Here is a 21284-nt window from a genome sequence, read left to right on the forward strand (position 1 = left end):
TTCACCGAATACTAACCCGTTCCCATTGTTCCACGCCGCCATGGAATAACCACAATAAAACAACATTTCTTCATATTTAAAATCAAACTGATGGGACTCTACGTTCTTTTTTATCCTATTATCTGCGTACGTCGTGATCAGCAAAAGCAAAAGGTTTGAGAAATGCCTCAGGCTTGGACTGAAACAGTAGCAAAGTTTAAAGTTGTGCTTTGTTTTACACCCATTTTCTCCTGGTCTTGAGCTGTTTTATCTCCTTTAGGGAACTGTTTTCCAAAACTTTGCCTTTTATTTGCCTGTTTTCTAGCCTGTAGACCCATATATAACCAAACTACAGGGGAGCCTGGAGTAAGATGAGACATTTAGCTTGGTCGCTAACTTATACATCAGCATGTATTTCAGGATATTGTGCATCCTTTCAAACAGTCAGATCAATGTAAACATAACTGTTTCAATAATATAGCATGTCCAAAAAAGTTGTCTCATGGCTCAACTTAACCCAAAGTTACCTTTTTGACTTTATCTGTTTGCCTTCAGCTGAAATTTTTATCTTCAGTTTATACATAGCACAACTGATACATAAAACAAATTTAAATCTATTATGGTCTAAACACAATTCTTATGAAAAGTTTTAATTTAAAGAGTGGAAAAGTCTAACCACTTTACCCCATGAGGTTCTTGCCTTCACAAACTTCATCAAATGATCCTTCCTCCTAACTATTTGGTCACCGTTTCCTAGCAACAGGAGGTTTTTCAACTTACCCCAGACTCCCCTACTGAATTTAAATATACAGTGTGTAGAAAGAGAACCAGTTAAAAAAAAAGAGATGTGAGGATATCTCAGAGGATGGTGAAGCGGACCAGCATCGCTGTGGGTTCAAGACGCAACATAATGGAGTCAGTCGGGTCATAAATTTAATAATTAGACTTCATAGAGTCTGATTCACCAGTGTGTTTATACTTTTATATAACAGTTTGAATGGATCAATGCGTTACCTGCAAACGTGTGGAAGTTGTACAAGATGATTCAGATGTTGAGTTGTAGCTTCATAGATAGATAGATAGATAGATAGATAGATAGATAGATAGATAGATAGATAGATAGATAGATAGATAGATAGATAGATAGATAGATAGATAGATAGATAGATAGATAGATAGATAGATCTGGCTAACTAAAAAGCTTGCTAGCCAGTTAAATAGCTGGCTAGCAAATAGCTTCCTGGATAGGAGGATAGGTAGATTTCCCTGGCTCCTTGGTATTTCTCTGTTGGCCACCTCTGTCCTCTGCTACTTATCGATGGTCTTAATATCTGGTTGTTCGGCCATTTTGTTCGTGTAGTTCTGGATGTCAGACTGGATCTTAGCTCCGTTACGTTCCACCACTTTGAGAGGGGATTCCTGTTTAGACCTGGGATTTCTCCAGATGTTTTTGTGCACCAAACCAGCCACTTGGTCCATCTTTTCCTGCTAGTATCTTACCCTGTGCTGGGAGATGCTGGATTGTTTCTGTGGTCTGTTTGTCTAGGATTCTGTAGATCTGTCCTTCTGTTTCTCTTGTTGCACCGCCCTGTGTAGCTCTTCCTTCAGACCTGACCTCAGTGGTAGGTTTTGGTCATTTCTGTTGCTTCTGGTGGTTTGTTGGTGGTTAAACTCTTTTTAGTATTCTTTGAATTTCTAACAAATTAATTTTTTAACTGAGCGTTGGATTCTCCCACTTTGTTTTCTTTCAGCTTTTGTGTTCACACTTTAATAGAGTGTTTAATTTTTCACTAAGCCTGATTACTCGTCATTCTCTACCCTACGCCAATAACTCGAAACACTGATTAAAACCATCAAATTAAAGTGAAAATAACACACACAGGATACAGACAGGGTTGTTGCTGGAGTCCTGCTTTCCTTCTAAACAGTAAATCCAATTTAAGCTCTTACATGCGACAGGTGGTGTTTATTTCTTAAAATAATTAAACAAATTGAATCGTTGAGAGCAGTTTTCTCCTCTCTGTTGGAGAGAAACTGAAAATCTCAGAAATTTTCAGTAACAGAAAATCTTAGCAAAGCCTTCATACTGGGACTCCTTCAATGGCTTCTGCTGTGTGTGCTTTGAACCTGAGAAGCATTCACTCCCGATCCAGGCTACGTAACTCTCCCTGGCGAGCCCACGGACGTGCATGCGTCAGAGATTTTGAAATCGTACGTGGTGCTGAGCTGGAAGCCTCCCAGCCCTCGTGGACGAGCTCCGCTCTGGTACGTCATTGAAAAGGTGCGTGTTGCTTCGCCGTTCGCCCTTTATGTTTATCAGTAGACACTCAGTAGCATCTCTGCTGCACAAAACAGAACCGTAAACCTTCACTTGTCTAAACAGTTTAAAGCTGCAACATGTAACATTTATTAAAAAAATGTTTTTTTACATATTTAAAAACTGTTAACATGTCGCTAGTGTATGATATGAGACAGATAATTCGTGAAAAGATCGATCTCCTGAACCTTCTCACTGAACTGTTATTGGCGTCTGAAGAAATGCACCACATGCAGCCAAAACCCACCAATCAGAGCCAAGGGGAGGGGCTTAACGCTGTCAGTCAACCTCATGTACTTGCTGCTCAATGTGCAAGTAACACGTTAAGTTGCAGAGATGCAACTTAACGTGACAGGAGGAGAAAGGCTACCGTCCTCCAGGCATTGCGCCAGTCAATGTAAGGATGCTTATTGGTGCCCGGAAAACGATAAAATCCCGACATCATCATCAGAAAATTCCCCCGGATCGAATTTGAAAATTGGACGTTCCTGCCAGCAGTTAGGTTTAGTCAACAACTTGTAGGTGGAAGTGAGAGCGTTGCGCAACATAAATAATCACCCGGTCGCAACACGGTGCACTAAATAACACTGGGTTACAAAGACATATTTTTGGGATGTTGTCTATGTTTTTTCAGCTGAATTGGGAATATTTTCCTCCTCTGAATCCAAAAATGGCATCCATTTTTCTCAATCTGGTCAGGTTCTTATTCTAATTTGATTTAGAGAAATCCGATCTTCTGACTAAATTGATTACAATTTTGTGACATTATCAGTTCATTTCCGTTAATATTTCTCACCCAAAACAGGTTTTAGGAGAAAAAAAAAGTTTTCTAACAGAGTCTATTAGTTAAATGTTATAAACTTGGATTTCTGTCAGTCCATGTGAATTGAACATTACGTCTTAATTGTGTAAAATCCTCCATCTCTTTGCTCCTCCTGCTCTTCACTCATTGATTCTCTGGAAACTGATCCACATGTGAGAACAAGCCGTGCATTTTGATGCTCATGTTGCATCCATAGTTCAGGAAGTTGACCTGATTGAGCAAAACCAATGTGATTTTTGGGTTCAGCACGTCAAAATTACCCTAAAACAGTTGAACAACCCCAGACAGTTTGTTGGCTGCTGACCAGTGTAATAAAACATAATTTAATGAAGATTATAATTTTCCTTAAGGAATTTTAATAATCGAGGTAGCAGAATCATTGGAGGAATCGTTAGTTAAGACCCGCCTCCTGGCTCTGATTGGTTGTTTCCAGTTAGCACTGGGAGCTCAGGTTTTTACAGACTATCTGTCTCATACTATACAGTCACAACATGGTGACAGTTTCAACAAATATGTAAAGAAAACATGTTTTATAAAAGTTGCATACTGCAGCTTTTAGCGTCTAGTGGAAGCTGGAAACATCACAGTAATGGAAATAGTTCCCGTCTGTTTAGATTTATCCAACAAGCTGAGCTGTTGAAGCGTTCATGAAGTCTCTGGGTTTTCATGGGAGCTCTACCATCTATGCCTCCCTCCTCCCACAGTGCTTAGCAGGCACTGGAGCGTGGCAGCGGATCAACACAGCCGTCAAACTGCACTCGCCCCGTTACCCGGTTTTTGATTTGCAAGATGGGCAAAAGTACCAGTTCCGAGTCTTTTCCGTCAACATGTACGGCTCCAGCGAGGCGTCGGCGCCTTCGGAGCCCATCCAAAAGGTCGATGAGGATGGTAAGAGCAGCCAGGTCTAAACTGCTTCACCGAGCCAGTCGGGAATAAATAAATCTTTATTTTGGTTCGCAAAGTGTCAGTGTTTAATATGAATTGCTTTTATGTGTGTTTTAAAGTGCTGGCCTCATGACTGTTTCCCTTTGGGTTGAAATTTTTATTGACTTTTATTTTATTCCTGAAGAGATAAATTGAGGATTATCTCACCAGTTTGTCTCCACAAATTCAAACAGAGTTTTATAGAAAAGCAGCATCATGAAATTATTATTGTTTTTTTAACGAGTGTCGTTTGTAAAGTTACACAGTCAATAATTTGGGTTATTTAGTCTGTCATAAGAGAAAAGAAAAGAAAAGGAAGGAAAAGTCTTTTTCAAACTAAATATTTAATTTATTATCTAGTTTGGAAACTAAACGGTAGCTTCAAACAAAATATTTAGTTTGAAAGCTAAATAAGCCACATATCTGGATTACAAATGAAATATTTAGATTCCTAAGAAAATATGTAGCTTTGTGCTAAGTATTTAGCTTTAAGCTACATATTTTGTTTGAAGCTAAATATTTATGTTCCAAGTAAAAATATTTAGTTTGGAGCTAAATAGTTGGTGTGAAACTAAATACTTAGTTTGAAACTGATATGATATTGTGAAAGAAATGACTGAAAAATTAACTTTTATATTTTTCTCCTTAACCCAAATTATTCAAAATTTGGACTGTGCAACTTTCCACACAACACCCCGTAGTTTGGAGCCGAGAGTTTTACATGATTTAAATATAAATATTTACCTCACAACATGTAAAATGTTTAAGCTTAGCCAGGTTTTTAAAAAGTGACTGTGTGTTGCAGGTATCGAGCTGCCGGTTGGTATGTATGAATAAAATCATAAATCACTTTTATGCAAAGTCTTGCACCTTTAATTTAAATCAACAATGACTCCTCTATTCTATTCTATTCTATTCTATTCTATTCTATTCTATTCTATTTCATTCTATTTTATTTCATTCTGTTCTATTCTATTCTATTCTATGCTGTTCTTTTCTTTTCTTGATGCACTCTTTCAGTTTGCTGTTAAGGCACCAATGTATTCGTCTCCCACTGTCTTTGTCTTGAAAAACAAAACCACTCTCTTGTTTCACAAAATAAATTATAACAGTTTGTTTCACTAAAAACACAATAAACACTGCAGAGTCGTTCACCTGACTACTGTGTTGAAGAAGACAGAAGCTCTCATGTCTTAGATTATTGTAAAATTGTTCTCTGTCCTTTTTTAGCTCAACTTCAGAGACTTTAAACATGATTCTAATGTAATCAATGTGACTTTTATGTGTATTTTTTGTCGATTCTGAATTTTTGTTTCGACATAACATTTTCCATTTGACTCCAAAGTTAATTTAAATGCAGTAAATGGATCCTGACCTCTTTAACGGATGGTTTTTGTTTGAACAGGTGTTCCCTCGGCTCCGGGGAAGATTGTTGCCACCAGAAACACCAAGTCGTCTGTGTTTGTCCAATGGGAAGCTCCACAACATCTGAAGAACCTGCTGGGTTATTACATCGACGGCCGGGTTGTCGGAGCCAAGGAGTGGTTCCCCTGTAACCACAAACCGTTCAGACATAACAGGTGAGACGTGCCGGGATCTGAACGGCAGATCAGCTCCAGTTCTACTGCCGGGAGAGATTTCTGGGGTGGAAAGTTGTTTTTACCTGAGGTTAACCAAATTTGTCCCGCTGTGTGTTGACATAAGCAGCGAATCACATAAACACAGAATGTTGATGATGATTTCAAAGTAATTTCTGATTCCCCTGGTTGCTGAAAGTAACAGCAGGGAACATTTTGTTCTTTTTGGTTTGGTGCCAGTTACGTTCCCACAATCCCGCTCTGCTGAGGCGCCAACCAAACGCCAAACTGGGCCAAAAGTTTGAAAAGAACATCAAGTCCGAAAAAGAAAATTCAAAACAGTTTTTCAGTTTCAATGTTTTGCTTTTTGACAAACTTTATGTCCTCAGTTTTGCTCCACCGCCCAAGACCGGACCAAAATAAGAAGTGGGCCCAAAACAGAGGCCTGGTGTTCCCCTCTTGTTATATCTGTAAAATCTGACATGATTTAAATAATCGCTGAAGCTCCTGATTAACAGCTGAACTTCTGCAGAGATCCCCACCAAACTGTAAAGTCTGCAAATTAAGACATTTTGATCGAACTGATAACTCACTGTTTCTAATATTTGCCCTGGGATTAGTGGTGTAACTCGATTAAAAATTTTAATTTAATTAATGGCAGAGGCTGTAATTAATTAATCACAGTTTAATCGAAAGTCAGATATTGACAAAAATAAGCAGCATTTTCAATTCAACAACCCCATTTGCTGCGAAATCTTTGAAGAAATAGACATACGTGTTCAGCAACAAAGATATTTATTGTTTATATCTTATTTAGGTTATTCAATCATCAGATTGGTGCCAATAGCTGTAATATCCATCCAGATTTCAAATGTTTCATCTCATCATTCATGTAACCTCTGAAAAAACACAAATGTAGAAATGTGAACTGTAGTCGCTGCTGCTATGCTACACGTTTAGCATTGAGATGCTACTCTAAGCTGGAACAGCTGCGCTAACAGGCTAACTCCCTTTAGCATAACTTCAACACAACAATAATCTTTTCCAGCGTCTCATCGGATCGGTTTTTGATTCAAAAATTAACTCCCAGGTCAAGAAGAAACTATTTTGTCATCTATTGCTGTTTGTGGATGTAGCTTGTGTGTCAGATTTATGGTCGTACCAGAAACATGTAACTACACTGGGTTCCAGCAGGAACCTTTGTATGTAAATAAAAAATAAATAAAATAAAAAATATTAATTAAAAAAATGCAATTGATTGCATTAAAATCTAATTTTCATAATTAATTAATCAAAATTAACACATTATAGTCCCGATCCAAATTAAAGCATTTGAGCCAAAGATAAAGTTTATTTTATTGGCAATCAAGTGATCTGTAATTTTCCATTAAAAACCAGTTCTAAGCTTAAAATATTCAGTATGTGATTCCAAAAGCCCAAATGGATAATATTTTATCTTAAAATGTATTTAATTTATAGTTTTTCCTTCCTGATTTGAACAGCCCAACCTGATTAAATACCCCGTCAAATATATTTCTGTGGTTTGAAAAACAACATATAGGAACAGGATTAGAACCATACAATCGTTTTTTCTTAATATTAGTCTGCAAAAACATGAAAACCTGATCATTGTAGTTAAATCTGGCAGAGTGCTGATGATGATTGTTACTTATAGTGAAACGTACTGAATGTGTGTCAGGTTTGTGGTCCACGGCCTCATCCCAGGGGAGAGCTACGTTTTCCGCGTCCAGGCTGTGAACATCTTTGGCCTCAGCGAAGAGTCTCAGGAGTCGTCTCCCATCGCCGTGGAGCCGGCTCTGGGTAAGAAACATAAATACCTCTGGACTCAGACTGCATTTTCAAACTACTCCTGGTCAGGTAAACCTACAAACGTTTGAAATAAAAAGTTAAACGGTAACCCAACAGGTGGCAAAGCTCATCCTCAGTACGTCTCATTTCATTGTTCTGTCCAGGGAAGGGAGTGGATTACGGTATGTATTAAAACGAGTTAATATCCAACTATACTGACTCACTTCTGCTTTTGTTCCTCCTTCACCCTAACAAAACCACGTCTTTCATCTCCCTCTGTTCCAGTTTTTACTCTTCACAGATAAACTGGGTTCAATAAAAGTTCAAACACAGATGTTCACATGTGCAGGGGCGGTCCCAGCCTGTTTGGGGCCCTGGGCCGACATGCCATGTACCATCATACCATCACTCAAAACTTCTGTTAATATTCACAAGAAACAAGAATGATACTACAAACACACAAAGCAAGGCACAAACCATATACCATGGTGTGTTGCATGTTATTGTTTACATCTGGAAATTTTGCGCTTGTGCACAACGCTAAAGGGCAAAAAGATGATTAATTTACTTGCCATCCGTAGCTGCGCTGCTGCGGTAGAACAATCTGGTTAACAAAATGAAACCTGGAGATGTAGGTATTAATTTAGAGCAGTGCATCATAGAAAAGGGAAAAATTATGCAGAAAACCGGTGAAGAACAACTTGTATCCTCCTTTTCTAGCTCTCTGTGGTGGCCACACTATGCACAGACCTGTTGCCGTAGCAACTGACAACAACACCACTAGTGTATCAGGATTCAACATCAAAAAACAGTCAAGCAGTCCTTTACAGTATTATGATCTCAGGTTTTATGTTTATTTTGCAAATATTAATAAGTCATCGTCTCAGCATAGAGGTGGTAGATTAGATTAGCTAATTTAATTTACTGAAGATCGGTCAGAGATGGTGTGGGTTTTTTTCAACGGAACCGAAACTCAGAATTCCACAGCACACCTTCATGTTAAAGTTTTCATAGTCAAACTAGCATAACTGACCTACTTCACTGTCCCTCAATATTTTCTTTAAATTAAAACTTTTTCCTGACCTTGTTATTTAGTAGCTAAGCACTGCATCTCCTCGTCTTTTATATACATTTAAGATTTTAATATGTTATGTTGACAACTTGACAGCTACAACCAATGGTAGTCATTGTTCGCTAGCAGAATCTTGCGCGCTTGACGTTACATTGCAACGTGTCTATACAATACAAATACAAAAAATAAATACTGTAGAAAATAAATACAATTATAATAAATTGCACCATTTGTCATGTAGAAACAGGCAACAGATTTAACTACAAAAGTGTTTACCAGTATAACAGTTCATGCCGCCCCTGAGGAGAAATCGCCCTGGGCATATGCCCAATTCGCCCTATCAGAAACCGCTTATGCACATATGATCACAATACTTGTTGCTAACAGTAGTTTTTAAAATGTTTGTCCAAATCCTGAAGAGAATGTGTGAAAAGTCTGAAGTTCAGATGGGATCTTGTGACGTTTTCAGCGACTCCCAGCGCTCCGTACGGCATCACCATGCTGAGCTGCGATGGCTCCTCCATGACTTTGGCCTGGAAGAAACCCAAACACTCAGGCGGATCCAAGGTCAACGCTTACTACATCGACAAGCGGGACGCTGACACTTTGGTGTGGAAGGAGGTCAACCTGGCTGCCGTCACTGAGCGGATCTGCACTGTGAGTTTACTGAAGCAATAATCTCTTACTATATTTTAACTGTAATTAAAATCAAGCTTTGTTTGTTATTTTAGGTGGACAATCTAACAGAGGGAACTTTTTACGAGTTCAGGATCCAGGCTGCTAATCTAGCTGGTGTTGGTCTGCCATCAGCTCCCAGTATGCCGCTGAAATGTGAAGCTTGGACCATGGAGCAGCCAGGTATCCGTTCCTCTGAGGTTTTTAACTACTCCAATATTATTAATCCAGCTGGAACAATAAAAGCCTTTTCAGAAGCTTCAGGGTTCTGGTAGTGGCGTTGCAGAAAATGTGTGTATATGTATATATATTTTGATTTTCAATTTTATTTTTAATTTTAAAATTAAAAACATTTTTTATACAATTATTTTTTATTATTATTTTATCTATTTGCAAACTTTTAATCTACCTACAAGTACATCTTAAGTAGAATATAAATAGATGTTTAAATTTTAAAATCCTGCTTATAAGAAGATTTTTAATTCTATTTTTAATTTTTAAAAATAAAATATAAAAAATTATAATAAAATTAAAAATGTTTAAATTTCTTAATTTTATTTTTAAAGATAAAATTATAACTGCATATATATATTTGAATATATTATTTTTAGATATTTTTTATTTTATTTTTCATTTTCAAAAATGAAAAATAAAATGTATTTTTTTTATTTCCAGACGGGGCCTCGCCCCCTGCCGCTCCCCCTTGAGGACACTACTGAGTTTTAGTATCTAGATGTAGCTCTCATTTGACAGATGATTTAAACTTCTACTGAGTTTCACTCAGTTATTATTCAACCATGCTGGTGCTACGATACAAAGCTTCAGGCTCCCTGAACCACTTTTTACCAGTGTGGGTCAGATGAATCCTGACATTGTGAGACGTTTGTGTGTTTATGGAACCGAAACCTGCAGATGCCCGGGGCCCACATGCCACTAAATCCGGCCCTGCATTCACATGTTAAAAACGGTTCAATATGTTCTCCGTAAATGTCCTATTTAGGAATAAACTTTGGATTTTGCCAGACTTTATCTTTTGTTCTGCTTGTTCTGTGTATTAAAGGCCCAGCCTATGACCTGGGCTTCAGGGAGGTCAGAGGTCAGTCCCTCGTCATCCTATGGAAAGCTCCCGTTTATACTGGAGCCAGTGCTGTGACTGGATACTTTGTGGATATGGCCAAGAAGGGTTCAAGTGAGTTTGTGACTCTGAATGGAGACCCTGTGAGTCATCGCTACCTGCAGGTAGGAGACCTGATGAGTTACCTGTAAGACTCCAGTTTAGATTTAGCACCTTGAAGCAGCTCCACATGGTTTGCTACAGGTGACTGGACTGGAGGAAGGAAGTAGCTACGTCTTCAGAGTCCGTGCTGTCAATTCTAAGGGAGTTGGAAAAACCTCTGAGCTGTCTGAGCCTGTCTGTGCCAAAGCTCTTCCAGGTAACAATAAATCAACGCTGCCAAACCATAACACGTTTGTTAGATGCAACCTCACCTCAGTATGTTTCATTAAAGGTCACCTGTTACGCTTCTTTTGAACTGGTTAGGATAGTTACAAAACCTGATCATTACATTACAAAATCTTTCTTAGATATTGAGATTTTTAGTCAGTTCTGCTTATCCCGAGGTGTTTTATGGTGTCCTGTCACTTTAAATTCAAATAAGCTGCCGCTGGCCACGCCCCCTAACTCAACGTTTACACTCACATGTGAAAATGGCTGCAAGCAGCATTTATACAACTATACATCTTTGAAAAGCAGAAATGGGGTAAGTCAACAACAAAACCCTTGTCTTTTCCAGCAGCCATTATGTAGGCATACATTGGTAAAACCAGCTGACCAAACATCCTGGAATTCAGCTTCGGTTGCTAGGTAACAGTTAGCCTCAGCTGGAGTTGCTAGGTAACGTTATGTTCCAGAGGTCATTTTCCAGACACCAAAAAACATTAATTTATTAACTTATTTCTGTTTTTATAACCAGTTGAAACCCTAATAGAAGTAAAAAAAAATGTGCAAAATGTGAATTTTGCATAATAGGGCTCCTTTAAGTAAAAGCAACTTATATAGCTTATGCTAACAGGTATCTGTTTATCTTTACTGACAGGAACTACAGAGATCGTAGCCGGTGTGGACGAGGAGACCGGAGATGTTTTCCTGTCGTTTGAGGCCTGTGAGATCTGTGAAACATCCAAGTTTGAGTGGTCAAAGAACTACAAACCCATTGGTGATTGTCCCAGAGCCACCATCACAGCCAAGGGCAGAACGTAAGCTGCTCTTTTTCAGGGGGGAAACGTCTATATCTGTGCAGAATATATATGTACAACTGAAGGTGACATAATTACCTTATTGTGCCATAAAATGGAGCCTGGAAAACACGTAATACTGCCCTTTAAGTGATAACAGTAAGGAGGCCTTTCTGGTGGTTTTTCATATTAAACTCTGCTTCACAGCTCCAGACTGACCTTCACCAACCCCGATAAGGACGATTTGGGCAGATACTCTGTGGTCGTCACCGACACCGATGGAGTTTCATCCAGCTACACGCTGACTGAGGACGGTAGGTCATCGCTTTCAGAACCTTCAGAACCAGTTCAGACTCTCCTGGTTCACTCTGACTTCCTGGTTGTTTTCTGTTCCTCAGCTTTGAACACAATGCTTGAGCTCAGCTATGCCATCAGGCATCCAGGTAAACGTCTTGCCATCACACCCGCTGCGTTATTTTTTCCTCTTTAACAAAATGTTGGTGCATTTGCGTCTTTGTCTCTGCGCAGTCGTTCCTCTGAAACACAACCTCAACTATGAGATTCTGGAGAAGGGATACGTTCGTTTCTGGCTGCAGGCCGTCAAGCTGTCTCCGTCCGTGTCCTACAGGTTCATCGTTAACGACAAAGCGGTCACCAGCGAGGAGGTAAAACGTTTCACTTCAGAATCAGACGATCGTTCTGCTGTGTTTGTTTAGGATGACGATGGTATGAAACCTCACTGAACCTGACATTTTTACTCAAAGAAATGAAAAGAGCACACATCGTCCTCATCCTTATCATGCAATCTGCTTTAGTTTCACTTGGTTGCTATTAGGAAAGTCCAGATCCGACTACGTAGCTTCAGACTCGATCGGAATCGGGCGTTAAATCCCAACCCAGAGCAGATACTTACAGCTCTGGAAAAACTAAGAGCCCACTAAAAATGATCAGTTTCTCAGATTTTACTCTTCATAGGCATATATTTGAGTAAAATTAACTTTGTTCTTTTATTCTATGAACTACTGACAACATGTCTCTGAAACTCCAAGCAAACATTTAGCATTTATTTGCAGAAAATGAGAAATGATCAAAATAACAAAAAAGATGCAAAGAAAACAAATTCATATTTGTTTAGAAGTAACAATAGCAATGTTTTAACTCAGAGATCAGTATTTGGTGGAATAACCAGCAGGTTTTCAATGCGGTTCTGTGCAGTGGGCCCTTCGTTGTTTCCAGAACCGTATCTGTATGTTTGTTCTAAACCCAAATGGTGACGCAGAGTCAGAGTTCAGCCTGTCGCAATAAGCAGTGAATCAATTAATCGCATGATGAATTAAAACAATAACCAGTGACAAGTCTGGCTACTTTTTCTGGTTTATTGGAAACTTTGGCAACAGAACAGGAAACACCGACGGCACCGCGGTTACAGCGAGCCGAGCAGTGAGAGCTGCCATGAGAAACTGCAGTGTAAACACAGTTTTTCTAACAAAAACAATGCATTTGAGTTACAAAGTCTCACTGTTATGTTAAGTGATAAATAAGGTGGATAAAATAAAAAAACAAGGTTAAAATATATCCAATCGGGACTCGTTGCCGACATTCAAAATCAAAGGACGGGTCAGGACTCCCTGGTTTCTAACATAAACACACGACACTAAACCAAAGATCACAGAATCAGCAGATCCTCACAGCAGGAGTCCAGATTTACTGCCATGTTCAATCTGCAAACTGAATGCTGATGCATTTAAATGACCGTTTCGCTCAGGGTCAGAAGATCAGCCATGATGTAGCGTCAGGGGTCATCCAGATGACCGTGGATCATTTCACCAGAGCCAACGAGGGAACGTACACCGTCCAGATCAACGACGGCAAAGCCAAGACCCAGAGCTCCCTGGTGCTGGTGGGAGACGGTGAGACTGACCCACATTTCTGAAATAAAACATCACCTGACAAGCTATTGTATTGGTAAACTCTGGTATTGTTAAAGTATTTCAACTTTTGGTGGATTTATGAGGAACATGTTGCTATTTTTCTTTCCAGCGTTCAAGGCAGCTCTGAAGGAGGCCGAGTTTCAGAGGAAAGAGCACATTAGGAAGCAAGGTAGAGCCCAGGGAGTTAGCATTTTAATTAAGACTGAAACAATCAGATAAATCGATGATTTAAATAATCGTCAACTAATTTAGTGATTGATTAATCGTTAACTGTTTCGATCAATTCATTACATCATGTTATGACATTATAACATGATGTAAAGCTAAAAAAGGTTGATTTTTAGCTCAAACCCCGACTTAAGTCCAGTTTTATTTGACTCACACCTGTCTTCACCTGGTTCAAACTCTGTAAAAATAAAACTGCTATTAAGCATTTCTGCCATCCATCTCTTAATTTATTAATGCAAAAAATTATCAACAGATCAGCTCTGTACTGTATTGATAAGTCGAGCAGAAAGAGCTGAACTTTTCACACATTAACGTTAGAAGTAATTTTTTAAAATGCCTCCTGTTACAATCAAGTGTGCACTAAAGAAATGCTATATTATTGCATTTAAGGCAATAAATATTTTAAAAAGGGAATTGAATTGTGCATTTACATCTGTTTCTAATGTTGATAAAATAAGTTTAAGTGACTAAATGAAAAATCTGCCTGATGAGCCACTGAAGTAAATTTAATAAAATAAGTCCAGGTTTTAAAATCTGATTGAGTAATCATCAGAATAATCAATAAATTAGTGGATCACTGTAATAATCTTTAGTTGCAGCCTTAGTTTTAATGCATCTGCCTTTCGTCAGACCCAAAAAGAGATTTTCTCATCTTGTTTCCACTGCAGGTCCACATTTCTCTGAGTATCTTGACTTCACCGTCACTGAGGATTGCACAGTGATGCTCACCTGCAAGGTAACAGGCTTCCAACTCGTGTGTTTATGCATTTTAACGTTAGCTTTCACCAGCCTCCCATCTTTTCTGGGCTGTTGAGGTGAATGGGTTTTCGCCTGTTTGCAGGTGGCCAACGTAAAAAAAGACACGGCTTTCCACTGGTACAAGGAGGATGATGAGATTGTTCCTGAGACTGCGCCCAACGTCATGTCTGGGTCCTGCGCTCTTCCTCTGCCTCTGGTAAACACCACCAATATTAAACTGCTCTAAGGGAAACTATGCAGCTGCTGATGGATAAAAATATGTTTGTGTTTTTTAAAGTTCTCCAGAAAAGACCAAGGCGTTTACAAAGCCGTGCTGAGTGACGACAAAGGAAAGGACACTTCTGTTTTTGACATTTCTGGCAAAGGTATTTATGGCAGCGTGAGCTTCGTTTAATCTGCATAAAAGTTCAAATCTGTGTTGATTCAGTTTTTCCTCTGATTTTCAGTGTTTGATGACATCATCAATGCAATCGCTCGCAATGCTGGTAAGTTTGACCTGCTGTTAATATAATCCTTTTATTTTGGTTCCTTTTATTCTTATTAATTAACTTGTTTGTTATTATTGGAGCTTTGCAATCAAATTTCACTCATTATGTTCATTTTAAATGTTCAGTTGATGATAATAAAGTCTGTGTACGTCTTAATTATTCCTATTTAGACTCGTAAAGGTCACTTACATCCAGTGTTTACTCAGTAATCAGTTGTTGGTATTTAACAGCATCACAGGCCCACAGCATCACACGTCTTCCACTGTGCTGCATGGAAGCTGTGTGGTGCTTTTCCGTATAATCTTCCTGTTGGGCCCACAAGCCAACATAATCTGAAACTTCCTTCAGATGCATCCGTTTCTCACAACTTTAGCATGATCTCTGTTTTTCAAAGCATTTGGGGTAAAAATGGCTGGAGATTTAAGCAGTTTAAAAGAAACAAAATGTTTTTTTTTACACTGAATAAAGACATTTAATGAAAAGTTGGACTTTACTGAAGGTTCCACTATGAGAACACGCCACTGTCAGCAGTACCAGTAAACTGGATTATATCTTGGAGAGTAATGCAATTTGAAAAGTTGTTGTAATTTCATAGGAAGGAGAGAAGAAGTCACCGTAGATTTCTGGTGCAGAAGAAAAGCAGCTGGACAGAAATCCCTCTGAGTGGGTGGCTGGTGTTTGTCTTCCTGGTTCCTGACTCTATGTGTGTGTGTGTGTGTGTGTGTGTGTGTGTGTGTGTGTGTGTGTGTGTGTGTGTGTTTCAGGTGCGTCTGCCTCTGAGCTGGTCATGCAGTGTACTCCAGAGGGCATCAGACTGCAGTGCTACATGAACTACTACACAGAGGAGATGAAGACTGTCTGGAAGCACAAGTACATCACCAGAGTTTTCACACAACTCATTAGCACTAACGAGCAAAAACAGACGTGAAATCATCCATTTCCACGTCAGGATTTAGTAACATCTGGATCAAAATAGGAGGCTGAATTTGAGATTATTTGGCTGTTTTACATTGAAATGTTTAAGTATAAATATCTAGTATTATCTGATTTTTTCTTTAATGTAAAAAGTGTCTGCAGCCTGAGAACCTTCTGCTGATGTTGGACTTGTTTTACTTATGAACATAAATGGTGTCGGAGCTCATTTAATTTCTGTGACATACAGTCAACCGTGTAGTAACACACCTACATACCTTAACACAAACCAGTTCTTATTGCACAGCACCGCTTTACGACTTGGAAAATCTTAACTCTGCGCTACTGTAAACGTGCTCTACTCATATACTCGTATGTGTGTGTAGTTTTTGAAGTCTTAAAGGTGATGTGTGTGTGACTGCAGGGAGAGTAAGATCGCCTCCTCTGAGAAGATGAGGATCGGCGGCACTGCAGAGATGGCCTGGATGCAGATTTGTGATCCGTCCGATAAGGAGAAGGGTCACTACGCCATTGAGATCTCAGACGGCGTTACGACTCACACCCGGACCTTTGACCTCTCCGGACAAGGTATTACACTACCTCCACGTCTAAACATGCAGCTACGAAAAATATATATATAATCTAAGATTAGAGCTGCACCTGTCAGGGATTTTGAACCACATTTCAGAGCAGAGATACTGATTTTGCTCCTTGAACAAGTTGGGATAAATACAGCGGCCAAACAAAACGTTCATCACATTTTTTTCATTCTTAGATAATATTTAATCTGCTCAGTTCTGCCTCTCTTGAGCTTTAGGGCATCTTGACACTTTGAATACCAATAAGCTGCCTCACCACACCACAACTCAACGTTTACGCTCGTTCATGAAAATGGCTGCAAACAGATGCACAATTATTCAATAATACTTTTTTTGAAAAGCAGAAGTGGAGCCTCCTGCACAACCAATAAGAAGTCGGCAAATGGTTTCTGAATGGCAAGTCAACAACTGAACAGTTCTCTTCTCCAGCAGCCATTGTACTACGCATACAGCAGTAAAACCAACTGACCAAACGTCTTGGGAACTCAGCTTGTGTTGCTAGGAGACGGGCTGGGCTTTTCTGGGTTGCTAGGTAACGGTTCAGTTCCGTCTCATTTGTTGATTTGTCAGAAGGTTTTTGAAACAACTCATTTTCCAGACACCAAAAAACATTACGGTATTGCCAAAAGATGGCTAGTTGTTTGTTTTAAGCGACTAAACCAAATGGAAGTACAAGAATGTGGAAAATATAAATGTTCCATTATAGGTCGCCCTTAAAAGCACTAAAAACCCCACCAACATGCTTTAAAACAAACATTTTAACTGACTTAATGAAATGTTTACAGCATGTCCAGTGATGTATTGATTTATGTATTTCGTTTTCACAGCGTACACCGACGCCTATGAAGAGTATCTACGGCTTAAGTAAGTCGTTTGGATATAACAGTTTGTGAATTTGTATTGAAATCATTTTAATAACACTGAACCTTTTGGGTTTTAGGGCAGCTGCATTTGCTGAGAAGAGTAAGTAGATCTCTTTTTAATGTTGACACCAAACATGTATTTATTCCCTCACAATAATTAAATTTAGCTTATTATTATAAACTCAGAGAAAGGTAGAAAACCTAAAGTAAAGGACTTTTACCAACATTTTAATCCCACTTTGAGCTCCATAAATGTGTTTTTGTTTGTTCTTCATGTGAGTTTCTGAGTCCTGATGTTTGTTTTGCTCCAGACCGCGGCAGAGTGGTGGGCGGACTGCCCGATGTGGTCACCATCATGGAGGAGAAGGTGAGAGGCTTTCAGGCCCACATCAACCTTAAAGAAATGTTTGTTTTACACGCTTACATCAGCTCTGTGCTGAGAAGGTCAAGGGTCAGCGCTGAACTGCCGCAGCAGCATTCCTGACGAACGAATGCGAGAGCGAGATAAAAGCATCAGGGCTGCAATGTACTGCTAAAAAAAAACAGAACAAGATCAAGAACTGCTGAATTTTAGATTTTTAAAACATTTCACCTTATTTCAGACCAAGACAAAGACGTCCCAGTTACATGTCATAACTCCGTTCACACAGTTCACTGTCAACAGACAAAAACACATTTTTAAAGACACTCTTCTGGTTTTACCGAAGTCTCAGATTAGCAGCTAAATAAACTGCAAAGCTGTAAGAGAAAATAAAAAAATTAAAAACAGTTTCATTTTGGTTTTCTGAAGGTAACACCTTAAAATTACTTTTGTTTTTCTTGTAAACGATGTTTTATTAAACAAAACCACAGATGGGAAAATAGAAAACAAGGCAGACAGTAAATGGATCTATAACCAGTTAATCAAACTGGTATTTCCTGATGCCAATCGCTGCCAAACTTGACGTGTGGAGAATTATCCGTTTTCCATGCTGAGTCAGTGAGTTGAATTCAGGAATTGAATTTATTAATGCCAAAATGCAGCTGGTCCATTTCTCATGCTACCTTCAGGAGCCAGCAGGACAAAATAGCATCAAGCTAAAGTTGGTCGGTCCCTTTGTTAGCCTCTATCTGAGCTACGCCCTAAAGAGGGCGTTTCCTAGTGTCCTATCCTTTAGCCTTAGCTTTGAGGGCGTTTCCTAGTGTCCTATCCTTTAGCCTTAGCTTTAAGGGCGTTTCTTAGTGTCCTATCATTTAGCATTAGCTTTAAGGGCGTTTCCTAGTGTCCTATCATTTAGCATTAGCTTTGAGGGCGTTTCCTAGTGTCCTATCCTTTAGCCTTAGCTTTGAGGGCGTTTCCTAGTGTCCTATCCTTTAGCCTTAGCTTTAAGGGCGTTTCTTAGTGTCCTATCATTTAGCATTAGCTTTAAGGGCGTTTCCTAGTGTCCTATCATTTAGCATTAGCTTTAAGGGCGTTTCCTAGTGTCCTATCCTTTAGCCTTAGCTTTGAGGGCGTTTCCTAGTGTCCTATCCTTTAGCCTTAGCTATGAGGGCGTTTCCTAGTGTCCTATCCTTTAGCCTTAGCTTTGAGGGCGTTTCCTAGTGTCCTATCCTTTAGCCTTAGCTTTGAGGGCGTTTCCTAGTGTCCTATCCTTTAGCCTTAGCTTTAAGGGCGTTTCCTAGTGTCCTATCATTTAGCATTAGCTTTAAGGGCGTTTCCTAGTGTCCTATCCTTTTGCCTTAGCTTTAAGGGCGTTTCCTAGTGTCCTATCATTTAGCATTAGCTTTAAGGGCGTTTCCTAGTGTCCTATCCTTTAGCCTTAGCTTTAAGGGCGTTTCCTAGTGTCCTATCATTTAGCATTAGCTTTAAGGGCGTTTCCTAGTGTCCTATCCTTTAGCCTTAGCTTTAAGGGCGTTTCCTAGTGTCCTATCCTTTAGCCTTAGCTTTGAGGGCGTTTCCTAGTGTCCTATCATTTAGCATTAGCTTTAAGGGCATTTCCTAATGTGTCATTTCCTTTAGCTTTGCTAAAAGAGATAAAAACACAGAATTATTTATTCTCAGCACATGTCGCCATGAGCCAAAGACCTACAGCTTTAAAGAGACGGCATCATGTAAAATGTACTTTTTTTTTATAGCTTTGTTACACTTTAACATCATGTTAAACTCTGCCGTCCCGTCCAGTCTCTGAGCCTGACCTGCACCGTGTGGGGCGAGCCGACCCCCGAGGTCACCTGGTTCAAAAACGAGCAGGAAGTGGCCTCCAACGAGCACACCAGGGTGACGTTCGACGGCGGGAAGTTCGCCAGCCTGGTCATCAACAAAGTCACCACCGACGACTCCGGCAAGTACAGCATCAACGTGCGGAACAAGTACGGCGGCGAGTTCGTGGAGATCACCGTCAGCGTCTACCGGCACGGCGAGCCGATCCCCGAGCCCAAACTGGGACAGCCTAGAACGGCGGCGCCGCCGCCGCAGGCCCAGCCTGTGCCGCCAAAATCCCCGGCTCAGCCCGCCAAGACCCCGACCCCATCCAAGCCCCAGACCCCGGCTCAGTCCGCGAAGAGCCCGACCCCCGCCCCCTCCCCGGGCACCAAGTCGCCCACTCCCCCCCGCAGCGTCAAGTCCCCGACCCCGCCCCGGTTCATGAAGTCTCCCACCCCACCCAGAAAGTGAGCGGAAGAGGCATCGACGTCTGAGAGCAAAACTTTCACCGCTGGCAACATGGAGGGTGAAAATGGGAGATGTTTAGTTTCTTTAGCTTAAAAATTAAAAACTGCTGCTTATACTAAAATACAAGCTTTACATTCATTACAAGAGAAGAGAAGGAAGAAAAAAGAGAAAAAATGTCTATTACACTGCAAAAACAACATCTTACCAAGTATTACAGGTCTATGTTTAGTACAAATGTCTTGGAAAACTAGAAATAAAACACAACTAACTTTTCAGCAAGATACAGGCGCATGAAAACGTACTAGCTCCACTGGGAGATTGTTGCACTTATAACAAGACATTTTTCATGTGTTTTTCGTTAATCTGCCAGTGGAAATAGCACTTAAAAAAAAAAATCAATATTAAGGAATTATTTACTTAAACTCCTATATCTTGCTGAAAAGTAAATTTTAGTTAGTTTTGTCTCTATAGTTTACTAAGATGCTTGCACTATCAGCTGGACAATAATACTTGGTAAATGTTGTTTTTGCAGTGCAGGTTAATGTTTTATAAGCAGACCCTGTCAGAGCAGTTTTAGTTGAACGCCTGCATCTCGTTTTATTCCCTTATTTCCAAGAAATCATTATTGTTGGGGGGGAAATGACACACCAACTCCATGCAGACAAACTAAAGGCCTGTTTTCCAGCTTTTAGTAATAAAAAATAGTAAAATATTACATTAAGTTTGCAAAAGAAGTTATGACAGGAAAATGAACTCATATTTACCAAATACTTTAGATCCACAGTAGTTTTCATTACAAATCTGATTCACCAGAACATGGCTTTAGTTTTTGCTCTCTCTCTCTTCTATCAGACTTAATTTTTAATGTCATTATAACTGAAGCCTGCTGTTGGGAATGTAAAACATTTACTTCCTGCCTTCATCCCTGTGCCAGACCAGTCCATCTGTTTGTGGATTGTCCTGTTTTTTTTTTGTCTTTTCTCTGCAGTGCTTTGTAATGACAATAAAATACACTCATCAATCTCGTTCTGTTGTCTCTGCTTCATCACAAAGTGAGACTCAAAAAGTCTAGTACACTGCAAAAACACAAAATCTCACCAAGTATGTCTGGTCTGGTTTCTATGCAAAATATGCTAGTATGCAATGCATGAAATAAGACAAAATTAGCTTGCATGTAACTTTTCAGCCACATAAAGGAGCTTGTAAGAAAATATAAAAAAAAAAAATACTAGTTCCACTGGCAGATTATTGGAAAATTGTTTAAAGTTAAATAAAACTACTACTTTTTCTTCAACATTAAGAAATGTTTGACTTAAAACAAGCTCCTCTTGCTAGTTTTGTCTTATTCAATTGTACAAATTTGTGTTAGAAACTAGATAAACATACTACTAAACATACACATACTTGTGTTTTTGCAGTGTAAATCACAAGCTTTACATTCAT

General features: G+C 39.5%; 1 protein-coding gene across 4 annotated transcripts in view; it reads left to right on the forward strand.

Moving 5' to 3' along the window:
- myom2a (myomesin 2a) overlaps nucleotides 1-20866 on the forward strand; it is a 33707-nt gene extending 12841 nt beyond the window's left edge. For 3 of the 4 annotated variants that reach the window (XM_088005875.1, XM_015007682.2, XM_015007683.2), the window contains 24 exons: nucleotides 2133-2260; nucleotides 3824-4007; nucleotides 5449-5623; nucleotides 7320-7441; nucleotides 8971-9158; nucleotides 9233-9359; nucleotides 10237-10415; nucleotides 10495-10609; nucleotides 11273-11432; nucleotides 11619-11725; nucleotides 11810-11854; nucleotides 11940-12076; nucleotides 13177-13321; nucleotides 13452-13511; nucleotides 14239-14306; nucleotides 14412-14525; nucleotides 14607-14694; nucleotides 14776-14814; nucleotides 15582-15687; nucleotides 16154-16317; nucleotides 17156-17192; nucleotides 17269-17291; nucleotides 17503-17558; nucleotides 19353-20866. In XM_088005875.1, the coding sequence (XP_087862001.1) occupies nucleotides 2133-2260; nucleotides 3824-4007; nucleotides 5449-5623; nucleotides 7320-7441; nucleotides 8971-9158; nucleotides 9233-9359; nucleotides 10237-10415; nucleotides 10495-10609; nucleotides 11273-11432; nucleotides 11619-11725; nucleotides 11810-11854; nucleotides 11940-12076; nucleotides 13177-13321; nucleotides 13452-13511; nucleotides 14239-14306; nucleotides 14412-14525; nucleotides 14607-14694; nucleotides 14776-14814; nucleotides 15582-15687; nucleotides 16154-16317; nucleotides 17156-17192; nucleotides 17269-17291; nucleotides 17503-17558; nucleotides 19353-19844 (3059 nt within the window). In that variant the 3' untranslated portion in view covers nucleotides 19845-20866. The remainder of the gene's footprint in view (nucleotides 1-2132; nucleotides 2261-3823; nucleotides 4008-5448; nucleotides 5624-7319; nucleotides 7442-8970; nucleotides 9159-9232; nucleotides 9360-10236; nucleotides 10416-10494; nucleotides 10610-11272; nucleotides 11433-11618; nucleotides 11726-11809; nucleotides 11855-11939; nucleotides 12077-13176; nucleotides 13322-13451; nucleotides 13512-14238; nucleotides 14307-14411; nucleotides 14526-14606; nucleotides 14695-14775; nucleotides 14815-15581; nucleotides 15688-16153; nucleotides 16318-17155; nucleotides 17193-17268; nucleotides 17292-17502; nucleotides 17559-19352) is intronic. The other variant, XM_015007684.2, reaches the window with a different exon arrangement.
- The last annotated feature ends 418 nt before the right edge of the window (nucleotides 20867-21284 follow it).

Source organism: Poecilia mexicana, unplaced genomic scaffold (genome assembly GCF_051168715.1).
Source record: "Poecilia mexicana isolate PSO_F unplaced genomic scaffold, ASM5116871v1 scaffold_1, whole genome shotgun sequence".
Taxonomy (NCBI): Eukaryota; Metazoa; Chordata; class Actinopteri; order Cyprinodontiformes; family Poeciliidae; genus Poecilia; species Poecilia mexicana.